This window comes from Zophobas morio, unplaced genomic scaffold (genome assembly GCF_036711695.1).
Source record: "Zophobas morio isolate AGI-343-1 ecotype UQ-CSIRO unplaced genomic scaffold, CSIRO_AGI_Zmor_V1 ptg000044l, whole genome shotgun sequence".
NCBI lineage: Eukaryota > Metazoa > Arthropoda > Insecta > Coleoptera > Tenebrionidae > Zophobas > Zophobas morio.
Genome location: NW_026972149.1, coordinates 3,058,250 through 3,083,405, shown reverse-complemented (window position 1 = coordinate 3,083,405; position 25,156 = coordinate 3,058,250). Strand labels below are relative to the sequence as shown.

Genomic DNA, 25,156 nt, shown 5'->3' with positions numbered 1-25,156 from the left:
GAAAAGTGAAAAGTGCATAGCGATGACGTTATTGATCGGTTTAGTGCGCCTCTTTCATAAAATTTTCTTTAACTCACCATTACGTTTGGAGCTAATGTGTCCATAAAGTCTACTAAGGTCTATGGCCATAACAGCATGTGGAAAAGTCGCACATACAGCCATCACTATTGTGACCAGTAGTAACGGGTGCGGCGAGAACGCCACCCTAACCATGGCTGGTGCTCAACGCTACTGGGGACGGAGAAGACACAGCTTACAATAGCACTCTCCTCGTCGCCTAGTATTATTTTATACTGGGAAACCGGTACGTACCTGCGTAACGGTTCCACACCAATCCGATTTTCCTTCGCGCGCACACACCCACCAGCTGTTGATTCAATCAATAGTTCCTAATGTCAACTACTTGTTTAACGGATGGGCATGTTTCAAATGTAACCCTTATATGACTTACTTCCAAGAAAAGGTCATTTATCATTCAGTCGTTTAGCTCCGTATACCTTTTTTATGTGAACTTTACGGTTTCATTACGTCGGGATCAATATAATCTTATACGCTCTACCTATCCGGTCACTGGATTTTTTTAATATATGTATATATATACACACTTTTTTTAACAAGAAAATGACCGAGACTTCAGTAATACAACACAATACCTCGAACTGTTTGTTATGCTGAAACAATTTAATTATTTTTTTTTTTTTTACAAACTAGGTTTGTCCTTTATCTTAACTTTTAGGAGTTTTGTATGTCCCTTTGCGCCTGAAAACACAGGAAATGCATTTAAAAAATTACTCCAACGTGTTGTGCAGGAGGACTTTATGTCTTTGTTTAAAGTTTTACTATATAACACAGGCACAACAATACATAGTGGAATTTTCATTAGTGCTAATTGTCTGACGTGTATTACTAATACATAGAATAAAAAATGATTGTAATCTTTATCGGACTGCGTGTACTAGAGAGAAATGGTAGAAACTAACAATTACATTTTCTCGTGACTTCGTAAAATAAAAATCTACATGTGTCAATTTTTTGTGCGTTGAGTTCATATCACCCGTCCGTCGCTTGTTGCGTAAACATCTCAACACCGTCATTACTTCATCCACTTTAGGTGTAAACACACGATCCCTCCGTTAAATTACAGTTGGAGCAACTAAGAGCGAGTGACGCTCGTGATTCTATAATAAATTGTCCTTAGGCTTATAAAAGATATTGTAGAGATTATTTACTTGTGCGTTTAGCGACCACGTCTTACTTATTGTATTATTATTAATTATTGTACATACTACTTAAATATGTAATATATTTGTTCCGCTCCCACGAAATACCACACGTAGTTTCGGTGTTCTCTGAAAATTGTATCTTATTATTACATTCTATGCTGGAAGCAGGCAATAATGTCTCATTAGTAGAAATGCCACACATAGATTACGATGCTCTCTCAAAATTGTATGTTATTACATTACATACTAAAAACAGGCAATAATATTTCATTAGCAGAAATTAAGTTTTAATTTATCGCATAAATCTGTTTCTGGAATTTTCAACCAGGAACGTGGGTTGGATTCTAGAGTGAAGTGAAAAGTCCCTTGATGATTGCCGGGTCAGGTATTATAGCAGTGAGACTCCTTGAATCACTATGTAGACACAGTAGACGATTAACAAAAAAGCAGGAAAGGTATTTAAGAAATGAAGTGAAATCATGTGCTACAGAGTTATTTGCTTTAATATTAATAAAACTTGATTTTATTACTATTTATAATTATTTCTTAGTTGTATTTTCAGCACACGCGAACATAGTAACCAGAAGTAAGATATCCATCTAAATAAAAGTGGAGTTCATTCTCTGGTTCCTTGTAATGCTTTCGTAAATCTTTATCACGTCACTCAGTTTTTCAAGTTACGCAAGTAAATAAAATTTACCACAAAATTGCGTTGTATTATGATATATGCATGTCGGGCGTAGGTTGAAGATTCAAATAAACTTTCAGACAACGTAAAATATGATGATGAGTAGTAGGTATCCCTTAAAACGTGTTCCGGAACGAAAATAATTTGAGCTATAAATCAGTTTTTTCGTTGTAAAATTTCAATAGCTGTTTGGCACCCGCGAATTTTGAACATTTTGACGCATCTGTGCATGATCACGGTAAGAGATAATAATGTCAACAATAGCTAAAGTAAATCATTGGGAAAACACTGGCACATAAATATAAAGAAAAAAAAATCCCACCGGGTGCAACGAAACTCGGCATTAATATGTAAATGGTGCTGCAAAGGAACAAAAAAACCGGAAAGGAGGATATAGCATGTTTAATTTTTATTATTCATTAATTACTAAGCAACGTGCGCAATCGATTAGGCTTAAGGTACAAATAAAGTGGGTATATTTTATGTATAGTCGACACAATTAATATTTAAGGGTCAATCTATTTTTTTGCGGACGGGTCTTTTTATTTATTTAAAGATCAATGTTTTCGGAAACACAGGTAAATAATTACTACTGTCACAATGAAAACGACCCATGTTTTTGGCCGAATAATCACACATAGTAGTTTTTGTCAAAAATTAGAATAGTTTGACGTAAGCTAGGGGCAAAAAGTAAAACAAGACCAGAACTCTCCCTTTCGTAATTATATTGCAAGATACTCGCAATTTCCCGTTTTACTGTAAAAAAACAATGTAATTTGTTGTCAAAGAAACTTAATAGATAGCAGCGACCCTTTATCTTTGAATAAACCATCCTCTTTGATGTTCGCGCATCACCGTTAAATTAAATTCCAGCTCTTGCGTTTCTTTTTACAAAAGATCTGTGCATAAATAACGACATCTTTGAAATTCGCAGACGTTCATCATTAGAGATTCACGGTTTCCGGGCTTGTAATGTAACACTTCAGATATATTTGTATTTTGAAAGGTTACTTATATTAGGTAGGTTCTGTAATTGAATGTCAAAGATCAAATGAACATACTTTGAGCATTCAGATAATAAAAAGAAGTCAATGGAGAGTTACTGCCTGGAAATTTTAGGCGATGTGTATGATATTTTGTAACCTTCAAAAAATAAATTTTCTAGTTAAAGCATCCCTTGAACAACAGTTAATTGCTAATTGACGCTAGTTAATTAAAATTCAAAACAACGAAAACTACTGAAACGGAGCGAAGCGAGCATATACATTAATACACCGAAAGAGATATGAGCGGATGGATAGATAGCCAACGTTTTTACGCATATGAGGAATATAAATAAATATGTTTTGGCGGTGGCGCCAGGTGGTGTAGTTCGATGGCACAAGTATAGAAAACAATTTATTCTCAGCATGAATGATAAATTTTGGACGCTTGTAAAAATCCACTTCTGTAAAAGCACCAAATTTGATGTAAAATCTACGCAAGTAAATAAACCTAACGTAGTTGCCCATTCACTTAAAAAAATGAGTATTTGACATTTGAACTATCAAAATTGGCAAAATCGCCAGTGCATCTCAACTATAACTCAGAAAAACAGTTTTCTAGCAAATCATTAAAAAAGACAATGAATTTTGTTTATGCATATCGTTGGAAAAAACGCCCGCTGAACTGAAACATGTTCCGCTTCGTACAGATTAGGCCCTTGATAAATATTAGATCGAAAAACTAGGTAACTTGAGAGCAAAGTTAGCACAACTGAAATATTTCTCATCCACAGACAAACACTCAGGCACAAAAAGTAGCTGCCTTTTCAGGGAGAATTTTTTTATTAGATTACACGCTCCAGCGATCGGTCCTTTATTGCCTTTGGCTTTATTAAGTTTTTTTGCAATCGATTAATTACGTTTTATTGTTACACAAACTGAAAAACTGCGGTTGTCATTACTGAAATATTGTGGATGGAATTGGAAACCTGATTAAACGACAACACGTGACCAATTTTACTCGTTAGAACTGCGGATGACGTCATAAAGTGAAAAACCAACATGTGCTTTAAAAGTGGTTAATTGAACACAGATTGAGTTCGTGATTCATGCATTCAAAATATGGACAGACAGATATAAATTACATTAAAAAATCTACAGTGTTCCCTCGTACACCTACAGAAAAATTGACACAGTTTTGTGATTTTGATTGTAAATAAAGTATAATGTTTTGACAATGCTAGTGTCAACTCATCTTTTATAAATTTCACTTTTCGATTTTTTTTTTAATTAATAGATCTTGTGTAAAGCTTATTATATGTGAAATAACACACACAAGAAATGTGTAGCACCAAAGTTCAACATTTGCGTACCGACCACGGTGGTAGAAGTAAGGTGTGGAAACCTCATTCATAACTTTCCTCAAAATCATTGGTAGAAAACACAAATCGCGTGGTTTGGATTATATGTCATTATCTGTCCACACCGCAGCGACGTCTAGAGAGATCAGTTGAAATTAAGTAATAGAAAACTGTATTAAATCTTTGACATTTATGCCAATGTCATTTATTACCCAATCACAAATGTCGAATCATCCACCAATCACACGATTCACACCAAAGACCAACCACAAACCGTAGTGCTGTGATTTATTTTCCCTCCAACGAATCTGTCACTTATTTCATTCATAAATACACTGACAAGTTGAAATGTTAATACATAGATGGACATACTGTGCTGCATACTATTTCGTAGTAAATAAGCCTACTGGGATGCGTGTTTTATTCAACAAATTGGAGCGGCTTGTTTCCACACCTTACTTCTACCACCGTGGTACCGACATTCCAACTTTGGACAAGTGATTACGAATTTAATAAGTCCATAATTAACTTTAAAACTTGATGGTTAGACAACCCTTTATATACATATGACAGTTTGGTTATCTGTCCATGCGAAGCCTATTTAGAATATTTGTTGTATTTATTGATTCATTCATAAATACTGCCATTATTCATTTTGCATTTTACTGCAAAAATATGTAATCGTACAAATATGTAATCAGCACAAATATTCCGAAACTTCCAACTAATTAAAAATTTAAGGTATTTAAACATTGTGGCAACAGCGCATACTCACCAATGACAGTTAAAGTGGGCGGGGTATCGAATGTGTTTACGTTTCTAATCCTTTGCAACTGTGTTGTTAATTTAAATTGGGTGTGACATGAACAAAATATTGTGAAAATTTCACCACAAAAACGTTGTTTATAGTTGTTTTTTTTAGTTTATTGTTTTAATTTAGTGTTTTTTAGGATGAAGTTGGTAGCTAGATTAATTATAAGCTAATGGCTAAATTAATTTCAAGCTATTGATTATTCCCCCAATGTACACCTGTTTTCTCTAGAAGAATCTCAATTAAGGAACTTATCCGTCCAATTTACTTACATTCGTACATATCAGAAACATGGCGATATTAACTTCGTGCTGGTCTCCATGCATTTGGACCAACAACCTCAAGACCAGCTGTAAAGTGATTGCATTTTATACGGTTGCTATGAGTATAGTTGTGATGACTTTTATTATTTTTGATATGTCTGGAGGAGACTCCACACAATTGTACAATCCATTGTTTGAAGCAGATATTCGTTATTGTAAGTTAAAATTGTTTTTATTTGGGTTGTTTATATTTATTGTTTTATTAGCAATGCAAGTCGTTGGAGGATGTTTGTTGCTCTTCTTTGTCTACCTCATTGGATCAGCTATATTACTGGTTGTTGGTTTAGGCAGGATGAATCGTGGTTTGATGTTACCATGGATGGTGGCATTTGGAATTGTTGTATTGTTTCAGTTAGTGTTTGGGTTATGGCTGCTTGGAGGTTATTACATTTATGTGAGTATAATTGGTAGATTGATTAAGTTTTATGTCAAATTCAATCAAGTAGAATACTTCATTCTAAATCAGTATGGCAACACGTCAAACTTAAGCCAATAAATAAAGTAGCATTTACATTTAATCCGGATCGTGCGCATGCGTATAACTTTGTACACTACTTCTCTACTATATTAAAAAAGTTAAAACTTATGAGACATTTAGAACTTCTCTCCTTGTATTGTTTAGGGGTGGTTTAGGTTTGTTTACGTGTAGCTAAGATCAGCTTTTATGTAATATTATATTTTATGTACTTTAATATGTGAACATTTATTTTCAGTTGGAAACGGTTCTCTACACATTCGTAATTTGGTCGTGGATGACGTACAACGTAAGAAATTTGTTAATTTGTGATAACATAGTTTCAGGTACTTTGTAAAGCTTTATTAAAATGATATTCTTGTAGGGATATTGTTGGTTGGTGGTTTATTCCCAGTATCAAGTATTTGAAGAGATGCAATCTCCAAACATTGAATTATTGTGGCCTTAATTATATATGTTTATATATTATTTTAATTCTTGTAGCATTTAGATGCACTGTTAATGACAATAAAATGTTTTTTTATATTTCTTTTATGTGGTGGTTTCATTTAGATCATCAGATAGTTGTATAACTTAATATTATATCGTTGTATCTGAAGGATTTGCCTTACTAGATCCAGCTTTATAAATAAAGATATTGAAACCACTAAATGACTAAAACGAAACATGGTGCACAGTAAAATATCATTTTGCTTTAAAATGTAAACATATAACAATGTATAATTTTGGTAACTATTCTCAGACCAGTTTAAGAATGATATATTGTTTTATAAGAAAGTATATATAACCTGAATTGTATTAAGTTTAAAATAAAATGGTTTCTCGTAAATGTTTTATCAAGCTTTATTTCAAATTATGCTCTAAAGCGTCATTTGGAGTCATAACTTCTTAATTTCGGTCAAAAATATACTCACTGCTGCTTCGGATCTTCTCACGTCAACATCTCCCAACATTCACTGACCCTAGTCCAGAAGAGATTGCATAGGTGTCATTTTTGCTTCACCTAGCTGCAACCGATACATCTTGTAACACTTGCAAATTGCAGACACATCGTTCCGAAATCCACACGTCGATCGAAATTGCGTATTGCATTATTTATTTTCCAATGTAACACAGGATGCACGTTTCAAACGTTGCCATTTGAAAACTTGAAACTAGATGAGTTATCTTTCGGTTTTAGTAGCACGTTCCGCCAATAAAACCTACATTGCAGACTTACTACAATAGGAAGGAGCTATGCAAAATTACGTGAAAAGAAAATGTCAAACATTAGAAAAACGGGAAGGTATCCCAGGTCTGATAACACTGATAAGCGCAATCTAAAAGTAAAGAAATTTTGCAATATATTTTGATATATGCAACACAAAATACACACCGGTTTGAATTATCACGTATAGCAATTGTAAAGGAAGACATAAAATAAACAAGATTTGACAAAGAATCTGGAATATTCGATAACAATAATAATATTACCCTGACAGTAAGAGAAGGTTCCATCGTCAAATATACTGTTCCCCCGTTAAAGGCGAATAGTAATTTCTAGAATCATTTATTGTTCACAACAAAGTAAGAATAATACTGCAGAAATTACAACAACGTAATAGATATCATGATTCTAGATGCATTCAAGGAACGATAGTAGTTAGATAGTGGGGGTTCTGGTTCACTTTTTGGCGACAAAATCTGGATTAGTGCGCATGCACAGCAATTTTCCCGCTTAAAAATGAGCCAGAATTCGCACATGCGCAGAATCAAGTTAGCTTGAAGCCCCATTTTGCCGCCAAAAAATGATGAAGAAAAGGGAAAAAATTTTACAGAGCATCAGTAGTGAAACTTTAATCATAACAACTTGAAACATTTTGTGCAGGAGACATGGTCGAATGAATAAATTATATTCCTTTTGCACTCTGCTCCAAAAATGCCAAAAAGATGCCTTTAAAGCATTGAACGGTTGCATGGTTTTTAATCAAGACGACTAAAACTCAAAGAAAGGTCATGACTCTTCCCCTTATTTTACTCTTGCTGAAGTATACACACAACTCATGGTAGAGGGAACGCCGAAAGGAAACTAAAAAAGAAACTATCGAGAAGTGGTTACGAACAACAGCTTGACGAAAGAATTCCAGAGAAGGAAATGTTTTAAGCAAGATTCGAAGACAAGAACAGTTAGTCTGGTGAAGGATTCAGTTAGTGCAAGAAACCACAGTTAATGCAGTTAAAATTGTCGAGAGTTGTAAACAGAACTGAAAAATTTTGTGGAGTTTCCGTCAAAAATAATGTTAGTGATAAAATCATTCAGGTGAGAAGGGTTTCTCACTTAAATACGGTAATTTTTGAAGTTATGTGTTACAACTAGCACAACATAATAAAAAAATGTAAAAGAATACAAAAACTGGTCAATGTACCACAGAATGACGTTATTCACGTTCTAAAAAACCGACTTAACTAAGTGACATTTTTTCTGTTGGGCGAAATCTAGGACGCCGATATATGACACCAAATACTTTAGTACATTCTGGGCATGGGATGGGCTTGATTATTTACAAAAACGGCAAATGTCGAATTTATTCGGGTCATAAGGCACCAAATGTTTTCAACATGTAGTCGTAGTCCCTTATTTAAAAACGTGTGGTAAGCTGATATTTTAATGCATTTTATAACCAGCATCATAAACAATCACTCTAGTATATTTTAATTCTATTTGAGCTTCTGTTTACAAATTCAGTTGTTTATTTCTCGCACAGAGATTTTTAAAAAAGACGTCCCACGAAATTTCCCCTCCAATAAACTGAAGCTGTTTATTAATACAAAAACTATTAAACATCGTTTGTTGCGTTGTGGGCACGCGCTTGTTCGGTATTAATAGGTAATCGGACACTCAGGTTACGTATCAACGTATCGCATGAGCCCAGCATGATCAAATAACCAATTGTAAACGGTTGTTTCGCATGTGTTTTTATGGCCGGAAATACACATATTTAGTTGGAAGACACTTCGTGATTCTCGGTTTGAATGTATAATTTGCGTAATAAGGGCAAGTGTGGTAAAGTTAGTGCTCCCGAAGTGTGTTAATTCGATCATTATTCATTCGAAGAGTTGTGTGATTTGGTTACTTAAATCAATAACAGTGTTGACACTGTTCAAAATACGTAAATTGTTTTAGTTTTTTTGTTGCAGGAAATATTTCATCACGTTAAAATTATTGGTTATAATGCAGGCCCCCAGCTAGTCGTACGAAGTGTATCTATATTCCACAGATAATCATTTTCTAAAACCATCATTTTGTTAGGTGGTATAATTTACAGTTATAAGTAACTGAATAGTGTTGTGCAACAGCAATTTAACCCACATCATGTAGCATAATATTATTGAATATTCTGTTTTAATATATTCCGGCGGAGATATGTGTAATGCGATCGTTATTTGGAACATATTTTTAAAACGTCCCAATACACCAGCCTTTCCAGTTTTCGTAACGTAAGTGCATAATTTATGAAGATCATACTTTCGTTTAAAGCATCTAAAACAAAATTGAGTGCTTTTAAGACGAACGTTGAACCAGCTGCTGATTGAATTTTCAATATACTGTAAATAGAAACGGTTCCGTTTTTAAAAAGATTTATTCAACCGGCAGTTGGTTAAATTTGCCAGTTGGTCCAACTGCCCTCTGAACACATGGGGGCAAAATCATCACCAGGTGTGGTTTTTACAAATACGCCCTGATGATCAAATTGATAGAAAACCCACTGCATTTTGGTGTAAAAACTGTGTGATGTTCGTCGTGTATTTTTCATGAATAGATGAAATACACTGTATTAAGTGAATGTGATCCATGTCGTAAGAAAATGGTGCGCTGTGGGAGTTGTAAGAACAATAAAAAAACCTGATTTATGTAATTCCTTGTGTGCACTTGAGAAAAACTCCGCAACATAATAACCACATGTTCGAAAATGAGTGTTAAACAATACTTCCGGTTTAAGCTCTTGCCTTCTGTTTATGTTATTTCAAGTGGTGTTGTAAAGTCTTCGGCAAAAGCTATTAACTTCTGTCAAATATTTCGGTCGGATTATGCATGACTGATGTTGTTGTAAACGTCTGAACATAAAAGACCTAAACATTCCTAGCAGGTAGAGGCCTATTCACTTGTTTTCATACAAAGGACACTAAATACCTAAAGAGGGTGACAAAAATTTTTTGAATTCCTTTGAAATGAATTATAGCGTGCGTGTGTCCGAATTATCTGAAAATTTTCATCGCGTAACTAGCACACATATAATTGTAAGTAAAAAGTGATTAGTGGCGTTCGTGCGTAATTTATTCAAATAACGAAGCGATAAAATAAGTTAAATACCCACTTATTGTTTGATTTGAAATGGGAGTCACATTTGAGGGTCTATACCCTCGAATTTGGGACAATTTACTAACAGCATTAGCGCTTAGTTAACTGCATATTTATGAAAACAAATATTTTCCTCTTGTTAGGTACCATTTCGGTAGCTGCACACATTCCACACGATATCCGCTAGATTGAAATTCATTCATTCTCATGCACGGTGGGTTCTTCCGACTGGGGAACTTCAGATGCTCGTGGGAACATTAAAACAAAGTCTAAGTCTTCGTGCGTGAATGAATATGCCCGCTGGATAAGCAGACTTTCACTTTATTCCTCGTGTGATATATTATTATGAAATTGTCAAAGATGTTTCGGAATGTGTCGCAACGTACTCAGCGTTGCTTTTGGGAACAGGTGGTGATCTCGTGATCTCGTGCTCGCCTACAAGCCCTCACTATTCTTATTCTATATATTTCACTTCAAATATTTCCATCCTGTTTCCCTTCCCAGCCTCCCACTTCAACATTCAACTTTGCCCACTTTGCCAGTTGCCACTTTTATATTCGGTGTTTTTATTGTTAGTTGTGCGGTTGTCTGCTGGTGGTACGTCACTGCGTTGTTTGTTTAGCCAGTTAGTCGAAGATAATAGTTTGGTCGGTGACGAATTCGGAGTTTCGCGGTTTGTGGTAATTCGCTGGATGGTCGCTTGACTCAGAATGCCCTTGTTTTTGACAGTGTCAAATCGTAGTCAAAATTTGGCGATCAGTGCGTGCAAAGTGCGTGAGTACCGTCAGTTCGTCGCCGCGTTTTGTTTAACGCAAATTGTTGATTTTGTAGGTACAGTGTACGGTGAAGCAACTTGATGTACACAAGATTGGCTCACTTCTTTTTTCCAAAAAAGCTATTTCCTGAATTAGCCACATCGTGCCGTTACACAATTATGTGTTTTAGATAACAAAAGTACATGTAGGTATGTGCCTACTGGGTATTTGTATATTTTTAGACTGTTTACAGCGTGTTGTTGTGTGCTTGCCTAAGTCTATTCATTCAAATACATATAACAAACGAACTATTCAAAATAACAATAATTTCCTGATAACGTTGTTCATATCGAGGTTAACTAGCTTTTTTCTGTCGTTATAAGCCACATGTTCATGTTCTTTACTTGTGCTCGACGAACACATATCCGACTACGACAACAAAACAATTAAAAGTAAATTACACATGTAATTATACAGCCTGAGGAAGACTTAAGTAAATAATTAATGTAAATATTTCATTAGCTTGGTTATAAAATTAGCTAGCAAATAACAACATCCTGAAGGATATTATCGTCAAACATAATTTCGAATCGCTTTAAAAATCATCTTTTTTTTCACTGATGAATGACGAAAATTACCATGAGTCAACGCATACTACTTTTTTCTTCGAATCCTAACATCATCAAACATAATAACCGCATTATATTGTAAATTTTTTTTCGTTGAAAATTGCGCGCCAATTTGGTAACTAGTTGTTGTCAAGTGAAAGACGGACTTAAAACGGGCGATGACTATTGACAATGATCTTTTTTGATGATAGATCTTTTGAACGTTCAAAAATGAGTGATTGGTTAATACTTTTATTAAGTGGTTTCTTTGAGCTGGGTGAACCTGTTATTCTTAGTACGAAATGAAACATCGTTCAATGGCGCGAACAACTTGACTATAAATATGCGTAGTCGATAACGTTGTTATGGCTTGGACGGTCTTCAATGCCCCGGTTGTGGCAGCCAAATAATATTAATATGTTGCCGCCAAAAGATAAAATGCACTGGATATAATGATAAGTATCATAACCCGCGTTATTCGGTATGACTCACGCCCATATTTTGGTCAATTTACGTATTAAGAGTTTTTTCACCAGGCAGTTAGAATATAAATAGATATTATCAGAACAGTGAACGTACTTTTTTAAAAATAATGTTTATATAGATATCAAAATTGTTGCAGCGAAGTATTTTCTGGATAACCTTGACATTTACGACGTGCATTAATACTGTCGTAATCGTCCGAATTAATTCGCGCACAGTTCGTTCGTTTCATGGACGCCTACGATTTCAAATTTACCTGAACGTGTAATGCATATTAATTTTTTTTATGTATCGTTAAAAATTTATATTGGCACGTCAATACAGGTAATTTTTTGTCATGTAAATGTCAATATTAGTATAATTATACAGTAGTAAGTACACGTAACGTCACAACCATGACGTCAGAGCATTTCATAATTATTTTTAAAATGCGGCACATACGAAAGGTATTTAAGACACGTCCACACATTGTCATGCATGGATTTGCGTTCTCTATGATCAGTAAAAGACGATATCAAATTGATATTCCGTGTTCGATTGTATTTCTAATCGTCAGTCATAACGTGTTTGCATATTGTCAAGTTGAAGTTTAACTAACCTGTTTGTGGTGTTTGATCAAAGTTTTGCATCAAATGTCATAATTTTGCCTCAAGGATACACATTTGTAGATTGTTGATAAGGTGAAATACTCGGGACAGTGTGATATTAAGGGTGTGGGGACAAAAAATCTGCACAAATTTCAAACTAGAATAACTGTATTATAAAAGCAGGTATTAATAACGTGATCAACAACATTTATAAAAACAACTTTAAAGAACACAATCTGCATCATATCTGCTTGCTTTACGAATTTTTGTTTTAACACGACGCATTAAATTTGTAAAAGCCGATATTTTTGTTTGCCGTATTTTCAGCAGTATACGCTTCTTTAATTCTGCATGTGTCGAGGCTTCCCATCCATTTTCGTACACATTCCTCTTTAGGTTTCTCCAAAAACGTTCAATTGGGCGTAGTTGAGGTACGTTGGGAACATTTTTGTCCTTAGGGATAAAAGGAATGTTTAACTCATTATATGCAGTAATAACGTTAGCTGCGTAATGAGCTGTTGCCATGTCTGGCCAAAATACAAAATTGCCATCCGAATGCTTTTCTCTTATAAAGCGGACAAGTCGAGACCTAATGCACTGTTTTTCATAAATATCTGCATTAACAGAATTTCCAGATGAGCAAATAAACGCAGTAAAATGTCCACGTGAAGAAATGGCCAACCAGACCAACAACTTGGACTGAAATTTTTTATAACGTTTGAATTTCACTTTATCATCTACTTCTTCTCCTTCCTTGCAATAGAAATGTTTATTGTTAGCAGTATCGCTACCATCAAAAGTGAAGTAGGATTCGTCATCGATGATTATTTCAGTTCCATTTGAGGGGGAAAAAGCGGATTCAGAAAGATGCCTTAATTTTCGTTTTTGTTCCAGCTTTTGTTTTTCTGAATAATTGGGGGCGGATTTTCGCGTTGCAAGCTTGACATTATTGTCCTTTAATATGTTGCTAACATACTTTTTGTCAATTTTAAATTTCCGTCCAAGCTTTCTTAGTGAAACACCAAGTTTACCGTGACTTTGATTGACTAAGGCTTCTCTCTTCTTCTAGGGCATTTTTCTTGCTGGTCTTCCGCTTCCTACTTGTCTTTCTACCGAATTCCCATTCTCTACTCTTCAGCAAATGCTATAAGTTGTCCTTTTTGATATCCCTATTTGGAAAAAGTGATTAACGGTGAATGACTTTTTTAAATGCATATGCCTTCTATAAAATTCGGCAATCACAGATCGGCGATCATTTTCATTTAAGTGTTCCATTATTACAAAAAATATTGAAACTTTCAAGAGGAACTAGGCATAACAATTTTTAACAACTGTCAAAAAATGTCATAACGTCAACCGTCATTTTTCTCAAAGCTAACTCGATTTTCGGTAAATTAAAATTTGTGCAGATTTTTTGTCCCCACACCCTTACATTTGTATAATGAACAGTAATATTTTTGTTCATGACACTTTGCAAACCGATGACACTATGACATTTTTATTTTTATAACTTTACTAACTCTGACGTAAATATGACATTTAGATTTAGAGGAATGTAGTTACGCCAATAGAAATAATTTTAGTACCTACTACATACATCATTTATTTGTAGGTATTACCTAATCTAGAATGTAAAATAAATCTGAGATGTAAATTACGCTGATGTGATTTCATTTCTGACATCAATGTATGACTTTCTCAGATTTAATTTTTTTCTATTCTGTAGGTAAAAGTTAACTTGCGTTACAAGATGGTTACAGGTGATACAGAACCATAAATGACTCAGAATATTTGTTCTTTTACCTTCAAAGAACGCTTGAACAATGCTCAAAAGGGTTGTTTGCACTTTCAATAGGGCTCATAATGCGGTGTCATTAACACTGTCAAAAATATAATCCATTTCACAAGTAGATAGCCATATGCAAAGTTTAACATTTCTAAATCTGGAACGACTACTGTATCTACCAATTCTTGGGATAATTTATGATTAACTTATTATCGGGCGACTGTGATGTGTCATTGTTTAGACTGACTTGCAAAAGAAAAATTTCTAGTTTTGCAACTTTTTGACGCATTAATAACCTGATTTTGAAAATATACCACATTTGGTTTTTTGTTGATAACATACAGAGTGGTGACGTTCACTGGTTAATACTGTAATCTCGGAAAGGGTAAACGATAAAAAGTCGGTTAAATTATAAAAATGTTGTGCAATTTGATTACAAATAATTATCTAGTATTTATGAAATATAAATGTTGCCAAAGATGAATATAATCTATTTAGGTCCAAGACTACTAGAGTTTGAAATAGTGCATTATAAACACTCTCATTTGCACTTTGCCGCTTGCTCGAAAAACGGTCTGCACTCCGATTATTCCGCTTTCCGGAAAACTGCATTTACTATAGGTGAAAAAACATAAATAGTGTGGCATGCGTGTTTTTTGGTTTATTACCACAATTAAAGCCTTGACAAGCTAATGGAACCATGGGCCAAAACCATTGTTTTCGAGAATTAACATAAAACGGCTTCAGTTCAGCTTTATTCATTGCTGTTGGTACGTAGATAATATATATGTGCAAACACAATTATTGACACGTAGCTCCTTTAACTTTTTACTTTTCAAGGTTTCGATTATTAACGTTCTATGTAAAATAAATAATTATTAGTTTCCAAATAAAAAAATGTTTGTATAACAGTTAACTAATTTTATAGTTCTTTCCTTTGTATTGAATTCTGGATAATAATAATAAAAAATTTATTTGACTGAAACTACTTGTACTGTTATTTCCTGTACAAATGCACATTAAAATAATAATGATAAAATAAACAAAGATGCTGTGTTTACATCCGTTAAATGTTGCACGCTAAAATTACATATTTAATAATAGCAAGAACAAAACATTGTCTGTCACATTGTATACATAGTTGCATTGATTAGAAATTATATTGTTTGTGTTATATATACATGCAATCGCTGGCTTCACAGTGTTATTATTTCTCTAGTTGAACCGTAAAATATATCCTGCGAGAATTACATCTAGGAATAAGGAAATTCAATTTGCTTGTTTTATAGACCCTATATTTTTAATTGAGTTTACCTCTGACAGGGGAACCACAAAGCGCCTATCTCGATTAAAATTTCAGAGAGAATTGAGATCCCTAAATGGTTCATTAGAATTTTAGAACTTCGTTATTTGCGTAGCCCGAAGTTAAAGAGCCGAAATGCAAAACACTATAAAGTGAAATTTTATATAAATTCGTTTTTTATATTGCCGCATTTAATTAATTTAAGCTATACTAATAACATAAATTTAAGATGTATCTAATGAACACGTATGGTGCAACGATGCTATCTTGGATGTCTCCAGCTGGATTGAATTGTCATAATCACTACTAATGATTACATTACAGTGTTATTGGTCGTTTTTATTTCAATATGAAACTATCGTATTTACCATACCTGGTTTATTTTCATACAGTGACGGATCAATTATTCAGCTTGTCAAAACAAGTGACGTTTGACTTTTAAAAACGCAAAAATATGCGTCTTTTCGTTTCTATTAACCTTTATACAGAGCAGATTTGTAATTCTAGGTAAATCTCAGGTATATGTAATATGTACTTTGCAAATCTGTGTGTTTGTGCGACGTCGCACAAATCTGGAACTCGACATAATAAATAAATACAGTTTAATATTCCACTACAGCAAACACAGAAATGGAATTTTTTAAACCGAGTTGACTATCTACTTACTAGAGAACACAACGGAGGTGCGAATTTGCCTAAAGGTGTATAAATGAAAGAACACATTATTTCACCAGTACCTACTTCGCACATGTTATTTACATAATTGATAAGTTATGGAATCAATAAATTATCGCGGTAACACGAAACGAAAAATCTATTCGCGATAACTCCTCTAATAAGAGATGTTTATGAATTCACAAAGTTGCAAATTATATTTATGTTTTCCGTTAAAGATAAGTGATCTTAAAATAGTATTGGATGATATTAAATCAGTTGTATATAATTAGTAAGTTAGTCTGTGTTTATGCTGTACCCATTACTGTTATATGTAATGAAACAGGAAAAGCGACTATTATTCAGGTATTTTCTGTGGTGTTATGAGTAGGAAATGAACGATCATAATTATGGACTGTACAATTTTATAACTGTTTAAAACGTTGTCGAGAATATAAATGTGACGTTGATGTTTGTTTTATATTTATGAAAACTTTAGCAACCAAATTATATTATCAATGTTAATAATCCAGGTGTTGGAAACTTCGTTTAAAATTATAAATATTTGTGGCACCGTACCCACTTCAACTTTTATATTTGCAAATGAAATTAGTGTTACATGATTGCAAATAGGAGAAGTTAATGAATGTGCAAATGCTATTCAACACATATGTATTTACACATCAGTATTGTAAGATTTAATAGGTACTAAAATCCCTGAGAGAGTCTTGGTAAATTCGAAAATCATGTACGTGTAGCATGTGGGTGTAGAAATTTAAAATAATTTTTACATTCAACTATATCAAGCCTCAAGCAATTTTTGGGCTTTCCCAATCAGCCTGTTTTGAGAATTTTTTGTAAATCTTAAATGTCATGTTTTTTGTGACATTGACATTAATGTTATTCATGTAAAGCCAGAGCAATTTACAACATGCATTAGTATGTTTGAGTGCGTCTTTTTAAATAAACACTCTCAGGTATGTCTTTTATTATTTGTCTATAATTGGCTATGACATCAAATCTGTAAACGTTTGATTGTAAAAGTTAGTTTCCAATGTATTTTATTAGGAACCAGTTGCAAAATAAGGTATGTTATGTCATAACACCAAAATAGAATTTGTTATATCACGGTGTACGGTGGACATTAATCTTCAAATGCTTAGCGGGAAAGATAAGTCCAACATACGATTTATTATGTATGAATTTTTTGTCTAAATTTGAAGCTTATGAATAGCTGGCAAGCACATTTTGTATTCAGTGCTCAAACATGTTGCTTAACTTGAGTAACAACGTAATTTAGCTTAAGTAACACAGTGACTAATCCTTTCTTTTGGTGTTTGTTGAAGGTAGAGACCATGTCTCAGAGAATCCTTCGTTGGTGAGGAGAGAGGGAAATGAGCCTGTGTGACCCATATCAAGAGCTAGAGCTCTATCTCGAACGGGCTAAAGTAAGTACGAGTAAATTATTCCACATTCTATATTTCATCCAGTTCACAATAATTTATTTAAGTACGCCTATTAATTACAACAATAAATTAAGCTTAAAGGGTTTACATGCATGTTTTTCCATCTTCAACACATACAATTTACATCTACTGAATGTCTGCACTTCTCTCATTACCATTTTCTTTTCTACCTACTTCTAAAAAATACGGTACACCTAAATTTTGCAAATACTTCAATTTCCTAGGCGAATTGACTCCAAAAAGAGTCCTCCAGAACTGGGCAGCAATATTCTTGGAATTACTCTCAGAAAAACTTTTTTTCCCTCTTGCAACATAAAAAGGTTCGTTGTCATTTACATCTTTATCGTCTCGTCGCACCAGAATCCAGTGTGGTTCCTCCGCGTACAACTTACTTCTAGAATAAGTAGGGTCCTTCTTCCCCCTGTTAGCCCAAAAGGGCCCAAACTCATCTTGTCCAGGTGATCTTTTAACACATCCTCCACCCGAACACGACACGTCGTCTTCCTGTTCCAAGACGATCGGTTCTTCATACGTGAATCGATCATTCGAAGCTCTCTTCCGTGGTTCTTGCGCCTGCAACAGTTCAATTAGAAGTAGTACAAATGACACGATCTAACCCTAATCACGTGTACGCCCGTTAGAGTTAGTAAGAGTAGCCATTTTATCGAAATAAGCATTGTGTTTCTGCGGCTGCTATAAAAATTGCACTGACCACTCGCAGAACTACTGCCCTTTAAATATACTCCGGTAGATTCTCTGGAGCTTGTAAAGGTAATTCGGCCTCCGGTCAGATTGGATTAGCCATGGGAATGTGGGAATTTATTAATGTTCTGTCACTCACAGCGTCGTTGTTTCGCTTCAGATTTGTTTCTTCCGGTGTAGTTTAATGTTGGATGTACTTTTGGAATGAAAATGGGGGTTTATAAGAAATTCCCGAATGTAATAAAGTCCAGCTTCAGAAAAGAGCAACAAGAATATGGCTTCGGGCTATTTTGTTTTTGTTAATATTTTGGAGATTTTGATGAAGAAGTCCTGCGAGGGAAGGAAAAATAATCTCTACTTTCATTTTGGTAGCTCTAATAACAGTCAAACTTTTGTGTCTATGAACTTTTGTGTCTATGATGACTTATATTAGTCGCCAATAACATAAGTTAAAGGTGACTTTAATTGTCGCTTTCGTAACATGTGAATTAAGTGCCGATCCTTGTTGCCCTCTAGCGGATCCAAATTTAATCACGTACTTATGAAAATTCCAAAAATTGTTTTAAATTGACTGAAGAAATTCGTATCGAAATGAGATAACGCGTCAAGGAAGAAGTAAATCGACCCATATCTAATATTTTATTTACAAGTTATCAATGGGAAGCTTCAGATATTTATTTTGATAAAGAGTTACATGTACATTGTACACTTCCGTTATTGAAGTTTTCCTCGTATTTTAAGTCCCCTAAATTACATATTGCACTGACGCCATTTTTCTATTGATTCAGATGTCTTTATCTAAAGAAGAGACATATATTTATCGGACAGAATTCCTATTAACTATGATGATTCCTAATTAAAAATAGACTTATCGATGAAAAATCTAACTCAAACATGATAACCATGTCAGGGTTACAATAATACACATTTGTTTTTGTCTAAAAACTTTAAATAGAATGTAATATTTATTTGTACACGTAGATCTTGCTGAAAATGTAGAATTCATGCTTTTTGTGACAGTATGAACTTTGTGGATTTTTTGCTGCAGTTGAATGACTCAGTGGATTTGACATCTGCAACGTCGTGCAGCTGCAACATAAATAAAGAAATTCTTTTCACTGGCTTTTCCTGGATGTATTTTTTGCTGGAATTGTAACATGAGCTTAAATAACCCTTTTTTAAGTAATTAAGATTATATTAGCTTTTCTTACATCTAAGACTTAAGTAACAATAGAGCTACAAGCTTGACACTGGATGTCGTTGGTCGTAACATTTTTTACACAAATTTCACAAGACGAAAATAAAAGATCTACTCTTTCAAATTCTAGGAGCTATAGGAAACGTCGTGCAAACATCAAACGCTCGAGAAATAATAGTTCTGTTGTTATTGTTTTTATAATTACTGTGTGTTTTTTCTTTACAAATTGTACATTAACTACAGGCTCAAGGTTAATGGTTTTCATTGTAAGATGTATTACATGAAGTTACACAATTTGTGTTTTTAATTATGTATATTTGAATTTTTGTTTCGAAACAGAACTATGACTAAAAGTTGGCAAAATGGTAGTAGCCATTACGGTTCAAGTTTCATATAACCCAATATAGTTTGATGGACGTCTCTGCCAAAAACAAAGTAATTGGGTTTTAAACGTGCAAATCTTGGCATGTGAAATTTTGCGTCGGCCCTCATTCCTTTACGTTGGATAAGTTGAAAATAAAGTATTTATTGCTAGGTGAAAAAGTTCTGGAATCTTGGTGTAACTACCGATGTACATTTTTAACGTTGATTTTCGTTTACTTTTCGTTCTTTATTTCTTCGCTTAATTTTACGAAGGTAGGAGTTTGTCCACCTCATTTATCATTAATTTGACCTTGCGGCTATAGTATTGAATTATTGACCTCCTTAGAATAATTAACTAAGTGGAGAAAGCATTGTTTCACGGCTGTAAATTACTTACACATGAACAATCTACCTCTGGGTAATTCACCGTTCATTACATTTTCAGAAAGAAATAACGCAAGTTTTTGAAAATGGAACTCTTGAATCGAATTCTAAGTCAGCTCTCGAAGAGGATGTTACCAAAAATGATAAAGTCGAATATGAATTAGATCCTTTCCTTGTACAGTTTAATGCTACAATAAAGTCAGATTTGACGGAGTTACTGTCTAGATATATAGAAAAACCAAATGAAAATGAAGTCGGTTATGCTATCGTCGACAAGAAACTTAACGACGTCGACGACGTTAAATGGACTTTTGAAAATCTTCCTTCATTTAATAAGGGTAGTGATATTTACAATAACGACAGCGAGGACAAGTCTTTGTTGAGCGAAAAACTCTACAATGGATCCAGTTTTGAATCATTATTAGGTTCCGTGAGTTGTTATAATTGTTGAAAACGCATGAAATATAAAAAAATATGTGTAGGTAATCGTATCCGAAAATCGAATAAATGCAGCAACGCAAACATCCCCCTCGTTATCGCCAACGTCCAGTAATTTAACGTGGGCATCCGAATGTTCATCATCCCCTTGCCTGACATGTACGTCCGACAGCGATTTAATCGATGAGGATTCCCACTCGGCTTCGTCGGACGGAAAAGGGCAGTTTTTGTCTACGTGGAGTTATAAACCAAATTGGCAACAAATCCTAAGTACAAAGTCTTCCTCGGCACCTGTTTTGAAGAAGGTGCCCATCAAGGTTAGTCGTATTAATCATGCGTACGCGCGCCTTTGAGCTTATTATCTACATGAGTAGCCATGCATAAATGATTCTGTATTCTCAGGTGAGCAAACAATCCCGATCACAGTCGGATCGACACCTGGCTGGTGAGTACATGCAATATGTCCATCCGTATCAAAGAATACAAGTTCTTCCGTAGTCTCAGTGTAAAAGTAAATGACAACTGGCCGGTGCGCAAAGCCGAGCAGCTATGGAGGCAGATGCGAAACCACAAAATCGCAGGTTTGTTGCTGGCTGCTTGACTGTTTGCCTCCGGTCCTTAGACCCCACTTCTAAAATAATATCCTTGTTTTATAGAAATTGAAGCCGCGGAAGCATGCAAGTGGTTACGAGCCACGGGGTTCCCCCAATATGCCCAAATGTACGAAGGTAGAGTCGCTTTTTCTACCTCTCGGAACGCGTCATTTCTTTTTTTAAAAATTGTAGATCTCCAGTTTCCTATCGACCTTTCGCCCGTTGCGCAAGATCACCCTCTGCTAGAACCCGACGTTTTGAACTCTCTCTTCCGGAGATTGCAAATTTTGAACAGTTGTGTCCATATACACCAACAGAGGATAGCACATCCTAATACAGACGAATCCGAAGACGAATGTTGCGCTTTGAGCGATAACTGGACATACCAGACTGACATCAGGAGGTGGTCGCGGGCTTGCAAAAATCAACCACGTACATATACCTATACCCCATTGAATGTACCCTCACTCAATTCATGCATATTGTAGCCGAACCCGACAAAAGCCAAGAGAAAGATGATGTGTTTGAACAATGTACGGAAAGCCCTAAAGACAAGTTACGCAGAGCGGGTTCCACGAAATTCCGGCGACGACGAAGAGATGGCGTCATTATTAGCGAAGGTGGATCACCGCTACTAGACTCTCTCACGCATCAGTTAGCTGACCTAAAAACATGTGAATTAAATCACATATCGGATTCAGAATGCACGCCGAAGCGGAGCCAGAGAACAAAATCATTCGATAATACAGACGCATGGCTCAATCCGCAAGTTCCATCAGACGACAGGTACGTATGGAAAACTAAATTCCGCTCTTTACTGACAATTATTTAGAGCTCTATGGCACGCTTTGCCGCAAGAAGAAGAACTATCGCCTCAAAAATCGGTCAATTTGGAAAATGGCGGCCCGTCTATGTACACACTTTCGTGTACCCAGTTGCAAGTTCTAAGAAAACTAGCTCTTCTAAAACTTACCGCTCACATGGAAAAGCATTGCCCCTCGCACAGAACTGGCTGGAATTGGGACTTGCCGAAGTTTATCCGCAAAATAAAGGGCCCTGTTTATAAAGGTTCGCTCAGGTCAGCCTCGTGTGTTCTATTTTTCGTTGTATTGATTTATAGATAGATCTGTGTTCGGCGTGCCTCTTACAATAACGCTTCAAAGAACCGGCCAATCAATCCCTAGAAATATAGAGGAGGCGCTTCAGTGGTTACAACAAAATGCAGCTGACCATGTGGGACTTTTCCGTAAATCGGGCGTGAAGTCACGTATCCAGCAACTAAGAAACATGGTGGATACCACTTCCGAAATTCTAAACTATAACGACCAACAGTCCTACGACGTGGCCGACATGATTAAGCAATATTTTCGAGAACTGCCCGAAACCTTATTAACCAATAAGCTTTCAGAAACTTTTATTTTGATCTTTCAATGTATATAGTAGGTGTCTTCGACGATACAATTTTTCTAAACCGAGATAAATTTTAGATGTACCGCCATACCTCCGCCGTGAATCCGTACTATGTGCCATTTTATTAATGCCAGACGAGCATATTGAAGTCCTTCAGTTTCTGCTGCATTTCTTGCTAAAAATCGCCGAACATTCCTCTTCGAATCAGATGAATGAAAGCAATTTAGCTCTATGTTTCGCACCGTCTTTATTCCACTACTCGCAGAGTACTTTCAAACAAAATTTGGGCTCTCCGCACCCGAAGGAACTTGCGGAAACTAGAGCCGGTCATGACTGCTTGCTATACTTCCTAAAAAATTACAATACTTTATTTAAGGTGAGCACTTAGTTGTAATCCCGCTTGGCCTTAACCCAATTATGTCCTCTAGGTGCCAAAGGAGTTTGTTAACCAGTGTAAATCAAGCGAATTCAGGGAAAGCAAAGCTGTAAAATTGAGTGAATTGGGTAAAAATATGGGTGGATGGAAAGAGTACTTGAATGAATGCCAACTCGCGCTTTTGAAGGAAGTGAAAGAGCGCGGTCGAGGTTGGATCGTTGTTTCTGGTCATAATCCAAAAGTAGAAATATCTTATAAAAAAGTCGCTGACGGTCACCCTCTCCGTTTATGGAAAGTTTCAGCCGAAGTTGAAGCACCGCCGTTAGATGTTTTGCACAGAATTATCCGAGAACGACATATTTGGGATCCTGACTTGCATTCAGCTAAGATCGTCTCTCAGATTGATAAAAATGTTGAGATCTTCCAATATGTTAGACGCAAGATCGTTCCTCTTCCAAATGAGGAGTACTGCGTTGTTCGTACCTGGAAAACCGATTTGCCAAAAGATAGTTGTTTAATTATTGAAACTTCCGTTGAGCATCAGGATGCTGCTGCTATCCCGAATACCGTGAGGGGGATCGTCCTAGCGAGTAGATTTCTCATAGAACCTTGCGGATCTGGACGATCAAAATTACTACATCTTTCAAGAGTTGATGCAATGTAAATTGAACATATTTTTTCATAGTTCGTTCCATTTACATGTTTTTATTTGATTCTAGGGGTAAAACGCCGGAATGGTATCAAAAAAATCATGGACATCTGTGTGCCCTTTTTGTTGCGAATATCGTAAGTTCATTTTACCACGTTGCTGTAGGACCAGAAAGTAAGGTATAAAGCCAAAGATGTAAATAATAATGTTGCTAAATTTAATAATTATATTTTTATATGAAGTAATATTATTATTATATCAGACACATGTTGCAGTTAATGATAAACAGTTATTAGTACCTACGTCAGATTAAGTTGTTTTTTATATTATTGAGCATTCACACTAGTTAAGTTTCATATCGTACATATTATAGGACAAGTTGGCACTTGCCATTACGAATTGGTCGCTAAAAATTCGCTCACTGCTTTAAGTTCGCTGGTCAAGTCGTAAGTTAATAACTTTCATTAGCACCATTATTTTTCTAATTTTTTAACGTAAATTCTAATTTAAGCTAATTTCACATAATTTGTAATTCGTACAAGGTGCCAGTTTTTCTGTAATATATATTTTATTTTTATTATACATATTTGTACAAACTCTACACTGGGTACGCTTAACTGGTGATATTTTAATCTTATATGATTAGAGGGATATAGATACATGTGTATTATCGTTGTATAACTAAAAACGGACACGACTACGCTTATCAGTTGTTATCGCCTCAAATACAGGGTGGCAAAAATTAAAATGCGGTTAAACGCCAGACTTGTTTCTCACCATGTTGAATTTGTTTCATAGTCGTCACTTTTAAATTTAAGTACAAACTATAACAAATAACCATTTTTAGACTATCCATGTAGAATATGCTATTATAACTATATAGGTTTACGGGTATTATCATCCTAGATGTGTAATTTATACGCATTTATTACTACAGCTTCACCATGGCTCAGTGTAGAGTCTCGTTAATCGTAAGTATATTTAGTTACCATAACCACATCTAATACCTTTATCACACATTTCAACTGGGTGAGATCAAGCTTGTCAATGTTTATGCTAGTCAGACAAATTGTTTTTAGTCTTATATATTAGGTAATATATTTTTCCATTAATACAGGCCAGTATTGTAAACTTTCCTATTGTAAATTCAGAAAATAACACAATGTAACGTACAGACCACATAAACTTATATATTCTA

The 25,156-nt window shown here is 35.0% G+C and overlaps 5 protein-coding genes across 10 annotated transcripts in view; 2 read left to right on the top strand and 3 right to left on the bottom strand.

Moving 5' to 3' along the window:
* Window positions 1-584, bottom strand: part of LOC135141268 (IDLSRF-like peptide) — a 2,340-nt gene extending 1,756 nt beyond the window's left edge. Inside the window, exon 1 of the mRNA XM_064072216.1 lies at window positions 78-584. Within this exon, the coding sequence (XP_063928286.1) occupies window positions 78-213 (136 nt within the window). The 5' untranslated portion in view covers window positions 214-584. The remainder of the gene's footprint in view (window positions 1-77) is intronic.
* The window catches only part of LOC135141272 (pupal cuticle protein Edg-91-like), a 23,416-nt gene extending 10,713 nt beyond the window's left edge, over window positions 1-12,703 (bottom strand). For 2 of the 3 annotated variants that reach the window (XR_010282364.1, XM_064072222.1), the window contains exon 1: window positions 6,779-7,157. Coding sequence is in view for 1 of the 3 variants with exons in the window: in XM_064072223.1 (XP_063928293.1) it covers window positions 12,648-12,678 (31 nt within the window). In the remaining 2 variants the exon portion in view is untranslated. Of the gene's footprint in view, window positions 1-6,778; window positions 7,158-12,647 lie in introns of those variants that run through there. The other variant, XM_064072223.1, reaches the window with a different exon arrangement.
* LOC135141270 (uncharacterized) lies at window positions 5,055-6,398 on the top strand. The gene is made up of 5 exons (XM_064072219.1): window positions 5,055-5,153; window positions 5,206-5,544; window positions 5,596-5,783; window positions 6,103-6,153; window positions 6,229-6,398. The coding sequence occupies exons 2-5, from the start codon at window positions 5,358-5,360 to the stop codon at window positions 6,310-6,312; spliced, it is 510 nt and encodes a 169-aa protein (XP_063928289.1). The 5' UTR covers window positions 5,055-5,153; window positions 5,206-5,357; the 3' UTR covers window positions 6,313-6,398.
* On the top strand, window positions 10,689-25,156 carry Cv-c (crossveinless c). 4 transcript variants are annotated; one of them, XM_064072211.1, is made up of 14 exons: window positions 10,689-10,973; window positions 11,035-11,167; window positions 17,726-17,827; window positions 20,554-20,922; window positions 20,975-21,247; window positions 21,333-21,375; window positions 21,587-21,658; window positions 21,716-21,955; window positions 22,012-22,309; window positions 22,356-22,591; window positions 22,644-22,955; window positions 23,011-23,309; window positions 23,362-23,969; window positions 24,029-25,156. In XM_064072211.1, the coding sequence occupies exons 3-14, from the start codon at window positions 17,774-17,776 to the stop codon at window positions 24,141-24,143; spliced, it is 2,919 nt and encodes a 972-aa protein (XP_063928281.1). In that variant the 5' UTR covers window positions 10,689-10,973; window positions 11,035-11,167; window positions 17,726-17,773; the 3' UTR covers window positions 24,144-25,156. The 4 variants fall into 4 exon arrangements, with proteins under 4 accessions (XP_063928281.1, XP_063928282.1, XP_063928280.1 ...); XM_064072212.1 differs by having other exon boundaries at window positions 10,689-10,977; window positions 17,730-17,827; XM_064072210.1 differs by having other exon boundaries at window positions 10,689-10,977.
* Window positions 17,854-18,542, bottom strand: LOC135141271 (uncharacterized). Its single transcript, XM_064072220.1, has 2 exons — window positions 18,472-18,542; window positions 17,854-18,418 (listed from the first exon to the last, which is right to left on the bottom strand). Exons 1-2 carry the CDS (start codon window positions 18,520-18,522, stop codon window positions 17,972-17,974), a joined length of 498 nt encoding a protein of 165 aa, XP_063928290.1. The 5' UTR covers window positions 18,523-18,542; the 3' UTR covers window positions 17,854-17,971.

Coding starts and splice junctions, on each gene's coding strand:
- LOC135141270 (XM_064072219.1), top strand. CDS start 5,358: ATGGCGATATTAACTTCGTGCTGGTCTCCATGCATTTGGACCAACAAC. Junction 5,545..5,595: donor TGAAGCAGATATTCGTTATT/GTAAGTTAAAAT, acceptor TTGTTTTATTAG/CAATGCAAGTCGTTGGAGGA. Junction 6,154..6,228: donor GGTCGTGGATGACGTACAAC/GTAAGAAATTTG, acceptor ATATTCTTGTAG/GGATATTGTTGGTTGGTGGT.
- Cv-c (XM_064072211.1), top strand. CDS start 17,774: ATGAGCCTGTGTGACCCATATCAAGAGCTAGAGCTCTATCTCGAACGG. Junction 21,956..22,011: donor GGCTTGCAAAAATCAACCAC/GTACATATACCT, acceptor TGCATATTGTAG/CCGAACCCGACAAAAGCCAA. Junction 23,970..24,028: donor CTTTCAAGAGTTGATGCAAT/GTAAATTGAACA, acceptor ATTTGATTCTAG/GGGTAAAACGCCGGAATGGT.
- LOC135141271 (XM_064072220.1), bottom strand. CDS start 18,522: ATGCTTATTTCGATAAAATGGCTACTCTTACTAACTCTAACGGGCGTA. Junction 18,419..18,471: donor TAACTCTAACGGGCGTACAC/GTGATTAGGGTT, acceptor GAACTGTTGCAG/GCGCAAGAACCACGGAAGAG.